The sequence below is a fragment of the Ananas comosus genome, linkage group 3 (assembly GCF_001540865.1).
Source record: "Ananas comosus cultivar F153 linkage group 3, ASM154086v1, whole genome shotgun sequence".
Classification (NCBI taxonomy): domain Eukaryota; kingdom Viridiplantae; phylum Streptophyta; class Magnoliopsida; order Poales; family Bromeliaceae; genus Ananas; species Ananas comosus.
The window spans coordinates 14,453,493-14,464,887 of record NC_033623.1 but is presented as its reverse complement, the minus strand read 5'-3'; the positions used below and the strand labels follow the sequence as shown (position 1 = coordinate 14,464,887).

Below are 11,395 nucleotides of genomic sequence, written 5' to 3'. Positions count from 1 at the left end.
TAAAAATATTTAAATCTAATAAGTAAAATGAATAAATTAATTTAAAATAAAACAAAAGCTCATTAAAATATTAAAAAAGATGAATAATATTTTTCCATTATCATCAAGGTGGAATTTACAAATAAAAAAAGAAAGCCAAATAAGTCAAGTAAATGCTGACATGACAATTTTGTTAATTTTAACACCTCTTTTAATAGTGCTATTAAAAAAAAAGATTAGAAATCAAAATAAAAAAAATAGTGAAAAGGAAAAAGGTTAGAGATTAAAATAAGAAATAGTGGAAAGATCTGAATCAATGTGCAATTAATTCTTAAAAAAAAATATGTGGGCCCTGCAACCACTCCAAAATAAGAGAAGGCTTCTTTAAGTTCACAATTAGTTGTAATGATATAATATAAATATAAAAAATAAATAAATATATATATAGATATAGAATCAAGGTAAAAATCTATTAATTTTTGTATTTTTATTAATTATAGATTATATTCATCAGGTAAAATTTTAATTTTGTTATATTGATTATTAAAAAATAGACAAAAACAAAAAAGAAAAGATATAAATAAATTTTTAACTAAAAAACTAAAGTTTGATGACTTAGATTTCATCTGGGATTGTGAGAAGATTGTATTATGTGCTGTGAGAAAGTACAATGAGAAAATACTTTATTTGTTTCCGTATGTAATATTCAGTTCCGAATATTGCGATTAGTTCGTTACGATATATTTTTTGCGGTCCCACCGGAGGACACAGAAGCATATTTCCATATACTTTTACTCCAATTTCATTTTATGTAATAACATTAGATAAGCCTTAATATCAAACTAAGCCTTATATTAGATAGTTTTATCTTGTTAAAGTTAAAATTTATCTTATACAATATATGAACATATCTTATACATTTGGTTTATATATTTTTCCTTATTTATACAATTTGATTATAAAGGTAAAATCTATTAATTTTTATATATAAATTTTTTATTAATTATAAATTATATCTATTTGATGATGAAGATACATATATATATATATATATATATATAATTGAGCTAGAATACTCTTAGAAACACCAACCTTCAAAGTTTCTACCCCTTGAATCTACTTCTTGATTACTAATAGCCTTTGGATCAAACATTATTCCACTTATCACCACCTACCACCATCATCTCAACCCTACATCTCTCTATTCAATGGCTAAAAACTCAAAAGCAACACTCCCTTGGTGCTTTTGAGAGTATTCTAGCTCAATTCTCTCTCTCTCTCTCTCTCTCTCTATGTATATATATACACAATGAAATGTAGAAGTGAAAAAGCGAGTTTCCTCTGGTTGCCACTGTGTTGAGATAATGGCGGAGGAGTGGGCCATCTTTTGTTGAGATAGGGAACGTCTGAGTTGTACTGCCTATTTTCTCGACGTGTATTTTGTACCTAGTTTGCTTTCCAATTTTCTTTTATTTGTTTTTTCTCTCGGAGGTCTTGGCTGTCTCATTCTATATAGCTAAATTTATCTTCTTATTGAATGAAGCGGATAGTATACTACCTATTTCTCAAAAAAAAAAAAAAAAAGCGACGGCTCAATGACGAAGTCAAAATCAGCGTACCTTTCCGTGCAGCTAACTTAATAAGTGGACATTATTATTTTTATGTTTAAGAAAAAGTTGGACACTATCACATGTCCCTGTCTTATGATGTTTTAAGATAACGAGTTATTAGAAGCAAAATGGCAAATTATAGCTTTAAGATTAGTATAAATATAAAACAATATCATCCATGATCCATTCTTAGAAATTTTTATGCTACCCTCTGTTTTTTTTTTTCTAACTAATTCTTTTGGTCTGCTTATATACATGGTACGATTTTAGAAGTTCATTTTACTACAATTATTTTCTAATCACCATCACACGGTGGGATTTTTTATATTAATGTGTTTTTTCTTTTTTTTACGGAAAAGCAAAAAACAAAAAACACAAAAAAAAACTCTAGCTTTGTAAATTATAGTATAGTTTGAAACTTATATGGTATTGTTCTCCAGGGACGAACAATAAAATGGTTTCTAAGTTGATTTTATTACATATGAGGCGAGTTGTAAAATTACAAACCACTTAAAAGTATATTCAACAGATTTATCAATTCGATCCAGTGGCTTTGGGGATGTTTACGTGAATTATTACTAGCCACCAATTTTTTCTTCTTTTAATCACATTTAATAAATTTGCTTTTGGAACGAGTAGAGTGAACCACATCTTATATATCTTCTTCCTTGAAAGAACTTAATTATCAATTATAGGTGAGCTGCATTAGTCAATCGAATAATATCTTTCATGATTCAACAATAGTTTTCGTAATTAATAACTTTGTTCATTTTTCGAGCCATTGAAACTGCGCATTTTGTCAACAGTTATAGTACCTAATAATTAACATTTTGCTCTAATAATACTTTTGATTAAATTGACAGAAAACATTCGAGTCAAAATAAACTAAAGCTCAAAACTTATCAATGGAAAATAAAACAACATCAATAGTACTGTAATTAATGCAAATGACACAAAATTAAAGTTAATTAATTTCACCTCAACTTATTGTACGGTCTCTATCTATACCTTAATAAAAACTAGTTAAGAGCCCCGCGCGATGCTGCGGGAGGATAATACAACAATAAATTATTATAACTATTAACTTTTTTTTTTTCTATTATGTATTAATATTTTTCAATATTATTTATTTTAGTATCGAATAATTAAAAATTAAAAAATAAAATTAAAGTATATTTCTTTCTAAAAATATTTAAATCTAATAAGTAAAATGAATAAATTAATTTAAAATAAAACAAAAGCTCATTAAAATATTAAAAAAGATGAATAATATTTTTCCATTATCATCAAGGTGGAATTTACAAATAAAAAAAGAAAGCCAAATAAGTCAAGTAAATGCCGACATGACAATTTTGTTAATTTTAACACCTCTTTTAATAGTGCTATTAAAAAAAAAGATTAGAAATCAAAATAAAAAAAATAGTGAAAAGGAAAAAGGTTAGAGATTAAAATAAGAAATAGTGGAAAGATCTGAATCAATGTGCAATTAATTCTTGAAAAAAATATGTAGGCCCCGCAACCACTCCAAAATAAGAGAAGGCTTCTTTAAGTTCCCAATTAGTGTAATGATATAATATAAATATAGATATAGAATAAAGGTAAAAATCTATTAATTTTTGTATTTTTATTAATTATAGATTATATTTATCAGGTAAATTTTTAATTTTGTTATATTGACTATTAAAAAATAGACAAAAATAAAAAAAAAAAGATATAAATAAATTTTTAACTAAAAAACTAAAGTTTGATGACTTAGATTTCATTTGGGATTGTGAGAAGATTGCATTATATGCGGTGAGAAAACACAATGAGAAAATACTTTATTGGTTTCCGTATGTAATATTCACTTCTGAATATTGCGATTAGTTCGTTACGATATATTTTTGGCGGTCCCACCAGAGGACACAGAAGCATATTTTCATATACTTTTACTCCAATTCCATTTTATGTAATAATATTAGATAAGCCTTAATATCAAACTAAGCCTTATATTAGATAGTTTTATCTTGTTAAAGTTAAAACTTATCTTCTACAATATATGAGCATATCTTATACACTTAGTTTATATATTTTTCCTTATTTATACTATTTGATTATAAAGGTAAAATCTATTAATTTTTATATATAAATTTTTTATTAATTATAAATTATATCTATTTGATGATATTTTAATTTTATTATATTGATTATTAAAAATAAGATTGACCAATGCGATAAAATTTTATACTAAATATTGAGAGAAAAAAAAATAAAAAAAAAGGAGAGAGAGAGAGAGAGAGAGAGAGAGAGAGAGNAATGCGAGAGGCTTCGGTGGTTCCCAATTCATAATATTATAAATAAACTATGTGCTTCCACCTACCAGTCCACACGAGGAACTGGAATTCTCATTCATATGGAATTTATTTTGTTTTTGTTTCTTTGTGGTAAAAAGAACTTTTTTGTTTGAAATAAAAAAGGCCATTTTTTGGGGTAAAAAAGGCCATTTTGTTTATTAAAATTGAGAAAAAGCCCTCCCTGACATAAATGTCGAAAGTTTCCGGCCCAGTTGAGCACAGATTCGAGGAAGTTTTTTTAAAACTCAAATATATATTTTATGTAGGCCTGTAGTTTGGAGAGAAAAATGTACAGATTATTTTTGAAAGTTTTTAAAACTTTATTTTTTGTTTCTGATCTTTTATTAAGATAAGTAGAGAACATTAGAAACTTTACAACGCTGAAGCTGATACGCGCGCACGTGTGTGTCTGGGTGTGTGGCTTTCTCATTCTTATTGAGCGCGTGTGCAGGTGCGTGTCTTTCTCGTTCTTATTGAGACCTTAGCTGCTTTCAAATTTTATAGCTAAATTTATTTTTTTATTGAATGAAGCATTTTTTTCTTAAAAGAATAAAGAAGCTGATACGACCCTTTGAGTTAATCTTAGTCGTTCAATTTCAATTGATGCAATTGCTACATCAGTTATATCATCCTTCAATTTAAAACTAATTGATTGCTTTTTTTGTTGTCATGTAAACTTTGCCATTAATTCATTTAAGGTAGAGAAATTCTATATTTAGAATCTATTTAAGTATTGTGTAATTACAATCTTATGGATTTTAGTATTAAAAAGAGTGATAAAACAAAAAAGTTGGCCTTTGAATCACAATCGTTTTTAAGTGCAAGCTTAACACAATACTATAAGTTAATATGGCCGGTAAGTCAAATTCGGTAGTTTTCGGTCTAAACGACAACAATAAAAAGGAGTTGTTTGAAAAACTAAAGAAAACTCAATACGTCACTTATGTAGTTTAAGAGGACAAAAACTAAATTAGATGTGATTCTAACTGTAATAATTGAACAAATCAGCCATTTTGACTATTTTGTATAGTTAGATCAAATAGGTAAGGAACCCTTACCAAATACGAATAGGAAGTATAGATTTTTCTTTTCCCACAATATTTGCCAGCAAAATGATATTTATGAAGTTAATAGCAAAATAATAGTATTTCATTTTATAAATTTGAGAATAGAGAAAAAAAAAAAACCAATAAGTGTAAAATTTCACATGGGTACTGACCGTTTCTAGAGCAAGTGGCAAAAGGCTTAGTGGTTGGTACTCGAAGTCCTAAGTTCGAATCCTAGTTGATTCACATTTTTAGTTAAGTTTATTTCTAAATGAAATAAACGAAGCGAGTAGCGTGCTATCTATCTCTTAAAAAAAAAAAAAAAAGTAAAATTCACATGGGTCTATGCATCTTGCTACACATGTACCACAAAGGATTTGTCCTGAAGCAAACCACGTTTGACCAGTAAATCATAACCCTTTTGATCTCTTTCTCCCCCAAATGCGCAATTGATCACTTTCTTTTTTTTTCTTTTTTTTCCTTTTTTTTTTTTTTTGAAAGCCAAATGCACAATTATCAGTAGCGCCGTACCATTCGTTTCTTCAGTACCCTTTAAAGGGACAAAAAAATGTTTTCGGGTTGCCTCCTAATTAATGGATATTATTATTATACACCATTAGGAGGCAACTCTCTGTTTTTGCAAAATATAAATATTATTCTGTGCACACACGGGATGCACCATATACTAGTAATTGTTTTATTTTAATTTTTTATAATTTGAAATTTAGGATTTAATATTTTGACTTTTAAGATTGAGATTTAGAACTTTAAAAAAAATTTTAGTTTTTTAATGCATCATCCTAAAATCCTGCATCCTAAAACACTAAATTTTAAATTCTAAATCCTAAGAAATTAAAGTAAAAAAAAATTAATGAGTGAATAAATAGTGCATCAGGTGCAAGTCATGTGACCGTGGTGCCATGCAGCGTTCATCGGTATGCAGAGTCCACTCAGACAGATTTAAAGAGGTAGTGATGATAATTTTATATGTTTAAATTTTACAATGATATTAATAATAGTTTGGAATGTTTAGACAGTTATTGATGATACTTTAAGATCTGATATTTTGTAGTTTTAGAAGGTTAGATTTGAAATTGCCCCAAGAAAACATATTTAACCTTCAAAAATGGCAATTTTGGAGACCAAACTTAATTACGTTAGAAGAAGAGAGATGCAAATTCAAAACCCAAATTTTAAAAACCAATCAAAGTAACATAGCCCAAATTTAAAACAACATCAGGCTCATGGCCATAGGTTGCGTTACTGGGCCCGTGATCCGTTCATGCCCCTTATATAGGCAGTTAAGAATGTCTCTTCATTTATACAAGAAAATACCATTCCCTTCATCGTTCATGTTCATCTAATCTGATCATATCTAGCTAGCGAACGACGACCAGATTTAATAAACTTTCATGTATCAATCAATGAAAAGTGAAAACAACAAAGTTAATAACATCGCACTTTGTTGGCACCCGCAACAGCTACTTTACAGCTAAGACTGCGAAGGAATCTGAGGATCTCTTGTCACCTTTCACCGTAAGAAATTGCTCACACCAGCACAAAAAGAACTATTTACCTATCTAGCCTCTTTATAAAAAAATATTCCCTATCTAGCCTTCTTTTGAAAAATATTTCCCATCTAGCCTCATTTTCAAAGATTAGAAAAAAAAAGAGAAATTAATACTTTTAATATATATTAAGGGATTAAGTGGGGGAGATTATCTTTTTCTCTCTCCTCTCCTATTTCCCGAGATCCCTTCTCACTCTCTAATTTTTGCGTATAATTTATCTCATATCGATTTATTTCCAAATAGAAAATTTTTATATAGCGCATCAATCTTTTTATATTTTGATAGAAATATTATACATGGTTCGGAAGGAATTGATTATAATAGTTCTGATCCAAAACTATTTGGATTTCTCGTACTTTAGGTTTTAATACATTAAAACATAAAATTTATAGGCCGAATGGGATCAAGATTATTTTGATATAAAAATTAATGGAAGAGAAGAGAGAAAAAGATAATCTCTCCACTTAACCCCTTAATATATATTAAAGGAATTAATTTCTCTTTTTTCTCTAATCTTTGAAGATGAGGCTAGATGGGGAATATTTTTCAAAAGGAGGCTAGATAGGGAATATTTTTTTGTAAAGAAGCTAGATAGGTAAATAGTTCGCACAAAAATATCCTAGTGCGATATTTTAATAAAGCTGAATTAAGATAAAAAAAGGCTTTTTTTTACAATTAGCCTCCTGAACAAAATTTATTTTAAAAATAATCCCAGCAAATTTAAATTTGCAAAAATCAAAAATAATCCTGATCTTGCCATGCAGGTGCCAGTTGAACACGGTAAACCATTCACCGTATTCAAACATTCGTTCGCCGTGTTCCATACTTATCTTTTTCATAACATGTATATTTTTCTACTTATCTTTTTCATAATACGTATGTTTTTTCTTTCCCTTCCCTTTTCCCAGACACGGTGAACCATTCATCGTGTTTAGATACGGTAAATGGTTCACCATGTTTAACTTAACTATCTGGCCCAGCTCGGCCAGCATAGCGCTGACGTGACGCCTACGTGGAAGGGCCAGGACTATTTTTGCAAATTTAAATTTACTAAGACTATTTTTAAAATAAATTTTTTTCAGGGGGCTAATTCCAAAAAAAGCCGAGATAAAAATCTTTTCAGATACAAACAAAGCCTCAAATCAACACGATTTGGTCCCACAATTTAACTGGCGAACGTACCTTGTGAATAAAAGAGTCATCGACGACTCTTAGCAAAAAAGTCATGTACATATGCAACAGGAGCACAATGCTGCATGTAGAAAGAACATTAACATGTGAAAAAATAGTTTCAAGTGATTATGGGAGGCGAAGCAGTCTGTTCACAGCCAGGTCCAGCGAATCAACGTTCTTCCGTAAGATCTTTCTTTAAAATAATCAAGAAATCAAACAAGTTTAGGCCAAAAAAAAATAAAATCATATCACGCAAACCAAACAGTAAAAGGTAAATAGTAGTGCCAGTTTGCTCTTATAAATGAAAAGTTTTCAAACCCCAGACAGATTGTTTAGAAATAATATAGGCCACTTATTTGGATGCGTCCAGAGGCAAGTGGTCATCCGCTAGCTAACGGTTTTCTTCACTGCATAATGCAATTCTACTTTGTATGCAATACATGCTATGCAAGGCATGATACAGTGAATTAAACATCTATTTCTCAGTGCACATGAAAGACAGAGTCCACAACAAGTTTGATACCTTGTATTGAAGATTCCAGAATACTCAGATCCATAATTGATTATAATTATTCATAGTTTTATGATTTTTGCTTATCTAACTGATACTAACAAAAAGCAAGATGTCAGTTTATTGAAATAGCTGTTACTGCTTTATGACAGAAAAAACTACAATATTCGTTCATAGCTAATTCGCTTTCCATTCGCTTGAAGAACTGGTCGAATAGCAAAAAATGATAAATGCCAAGAATAATAAGGTTCCACTGACATTTTAATTTCTGAAAAGTTTGATAGAAAGGCTACTAATGCTTAATGATCATAAAGGAGCAAAGTAGAGAAAAGCACATGAACATCGGCAGCAAGATAATTAAGCTCACATATTTTTCCTTGTTTCCACTATCATTTATGTGCATCACACCTAAGCAGGGGTTACACTTCTAGATGTTTAATAGTTCAATCAACATAAAAATTCCCACTTATCATGGCTTTGCACTAAGAGTACAGAGAGTAGTAATCAAAACAAACAAATGAAGAAAAGGATACAGTTGCATGGATAAACTTTCCAAGCCTTTCATTTCCTCATTCAACCTGTTGCTCGCAACAAAGGGGAACCACATAAGCAGAATTCTGTGGTAAATTGCAGCATAAGAAATGCAAATGGTAACTTTTCCAAGAAACAAAACTTAAGTAACTTTCGTAATACTCTTAATGGAAAAGCATGCACTTGTCATAAAAATACATGCACATGAAACAAATAAGCACAGTTCTGTGGTAAATTGCAGCATAATAAAAACATGCAGGTTGTCGTAGTACTCTAATAAAAAGATATCCTACATGAAACAAAAAATTATAATGGTTTCATTTATCTAGAAGAAAACAAAGAAAATTGATGATGTCATAACAGTTATATTATCAATGTTAAATTGTAAGCGAAACAGTTATAGCATGTTGAACAAAAGAACATTTCTCACCAACATGCAAAGCTTTTACACACTGTATTTGGCAATATGCCAAGTACATTAAAGAGTGTATAGTTCACCAAAGAATGTAAATTGTTGCGGTTTTGCGAATAGTTAAGCTAAAATATTTACAAGTAATCCAGCATGAAAGCACCGGAATGCCTATAAATCAATCACCTCAAGCATGAATTTATGTATTTGTTTCCCTTGGAAGCAGCATCAAGTGCTGCAAAATAAAGTGGAAAAGAAAGAAATATATTAGCAATAAGCGAAAATCAAACTACAATAGGTAGGCATTAGTTTTTCAGTCCATCAGTACTATGCCCAAGATTATATTCGGTTCAAAAAGGACAAGTGCAAGGAATTTTGTCTAAATCTTCTCATCACTCGATAAGACAATGAATCTGCAATAACAATCTAAAATGGTTTCCTTTTTGAACTGCTCTTGATTTGCAGATCACACCTTACTGCCTAACAACATCTTAATCTTTCTATAACTAAATCAATTCTCCAATTAAAATCAAAATTTCTCTTAATAATTAAAAGAATATCAGCATGACACACTGTTCAACTCACCGGATTCTTGCAGGCGGCCGACGACATCGCTAAAACACTCCATGTTGTCAATAGAAGTAGAAGTAACCTGAAGAAATGTACAGTGATCTGTTTATAGACATAAAATAACCGGATGCAAAATTAAAAATTTGCGAACTTCTGTTGATTTCAACTACCCCTGAATGTAATCTAGAAACAAATAACGCATCATACCGTGCGATGATCAACTTCGTAATGCGAATTACTGGAAACATCGAGCTTGTTGCGTACAAAATTGTGGCTACAATTGCTTATCATGTGACCTAATTTGAATCGAAACACGCGGAAGGAGTAGCGAGAGAGAGAGGAAGAGGAAGGGGAACCTCGGAGAGAGCGAGGCGGAGGGAGGAGAAGAGAGAGGAGAAGCTCTCGGCAATGGCGGCGGAGTCCCTCTCCAGCACTTCTAGGGCATTGACGATCTCGCCGCGGTTCATGGCGGGGGGAGGATCCGGTTCGACCGGATTTTGAGCCGGACCAGGGAGGATGTTCTCCTGGACCGGGTCGGAGGGGGGCGGAGCCGGTTCATCCTCCTTCGCCGCGGCGGCGTCCATCCGGGTTCGCGCTTCTCCGTCGCCCTCCATTAACAATGGGGTCGGTTTTTGCGGGAGCTTGGACCGGCGAGGGGAAAAACAAAAACGTTAATCGCCGGTTCGAAACGCGCGAGTCGCTGAACCGGTGAACCCAATTTTCCTTTTGCCCTTTCTCGGGGTTTAATGCACCAAAAGGGTCGGACCTATCCGGGCATCCGATAAACATCAAAATGATCCAAAATTTACAATTAATCGCATAGATTCACCCGCCGCCTAACGCGGATTAGTAAAAAAAAATAATAATAAAAAATTTGAAGTCTAAAAACTTCACATTTCAGCTAAGTTTATTTTTAATAAGAAAAGAATAAAACGGATAACACGTTAAATTATTAACTCTTTTTTAATGCAAAAAATAATTATCATTAGCTAATTAATCAATAAATAAAGAAAAACACACCGATGATATTTATTAAATTTTTTATGCTGAAAATTACTTTCATAAAATAAACAATCCACTTCAAATCCATGGATGACGAGATGGAATAGGGATGGGAGATGCTTTCCTTTTCTTGAATCAACTTAATTCGTAAAAAATTTGTTTCTATCTCAACCAGTTCATGTGGAATAGTAAATGATAGTAAAAAATAAGACAAAAATTAATTTATTTTGAAATCGTCCTATTTTAAAACATGACGAAGAGTAGGAGATGCCCCAAATCTATCACAATCCATTATGTTTGTATCACTTACTCTACCATTGAAATTTGACCTGATTAATCAGTATAAAAAAATTGAAAGAAAGATGCTACTTGTACACTATAACTAGAATATATATTTTTAACTCACCATCAAATGGTTTATTATTTATTATTTATTATTATTATTATTAATTATTATTATTATTTTGAGATTTAGTATTAACAAAAATTCATAAGACAAGAATACGGATGGTGGCTTTTAGATAAGTTAGGTGTAAAATTTACAACTACATCTAAGATAATCTAGATAAGTTGGCATGATTTCTTACAATTATAAGTTAAAAATAATTAAACAATAAAATTAAATAATTCATTCAATATTTCCGAAATTTCTGAAAATAT

The 11,395-nt window shown here is 30.6% G+C and overlaps 1 protein-coding gene across 2 annotated transcripts; it reads right to left on the bottom strand.

Moving 5' to 3' along the window:
- LOC109707546 lies at positions 7,630-10,456 on the bottom strand. Of its 2 annotated transcripts, none has more exons than XM_020228884.1 (5): positions 10,090-10,456; positions 9,749-9,815; positions 9,350-9,398; positions 8,757-8,840; positions 7,630-7,905 (listed from the first exon to the last, which is right to left on the bottom strand). In XM_020228884.1, the coding sequence occupies exons 1-5, from the start codon at positions 10,345-10,347 to the stop codon at positions 7,839-7,841; spliced, it is 525 nt and encodes a 174-aa protein (XP_020084473.1). In that variant the 5' UTR covers positions 10,348-10,456; the 3' UTR covers positions 7,630-7,838. The 2 variants fall into 2 exon arrangements, with proteins under 2 accessions (XP_020084473.1, XP_020084474.1); XM_020228885.1 differs by having other exon boundaries at positions 8,757-8,801; positions 10,090-10,454.

Excerpts from the sequence above, each read along its gene's own strand:
- LOC109707546 (XM_020228884.1), bottom strand. The coding sequence starts at position 10,347 with ATGGAGGGCGACGGAGAAGCGCGAACCCGGATGGACGCCGCCGCGGCG. Across the intron at positions 9,816-10,089 it reads TCCGCCTCGCTCTCTCCGAG|GTTACTTCTACTTCTATTGA; the intron begins GTTCCCCTTCCT and ends ACATTTCTTCAG. Across the intron at positions 8,841-9,349 it reads TACATAAATTCATGCTTGAG|AATTCTGCTTATGTGGTTCC; the intron begins GTGATTGATTTA and ends AATTTACCACAG.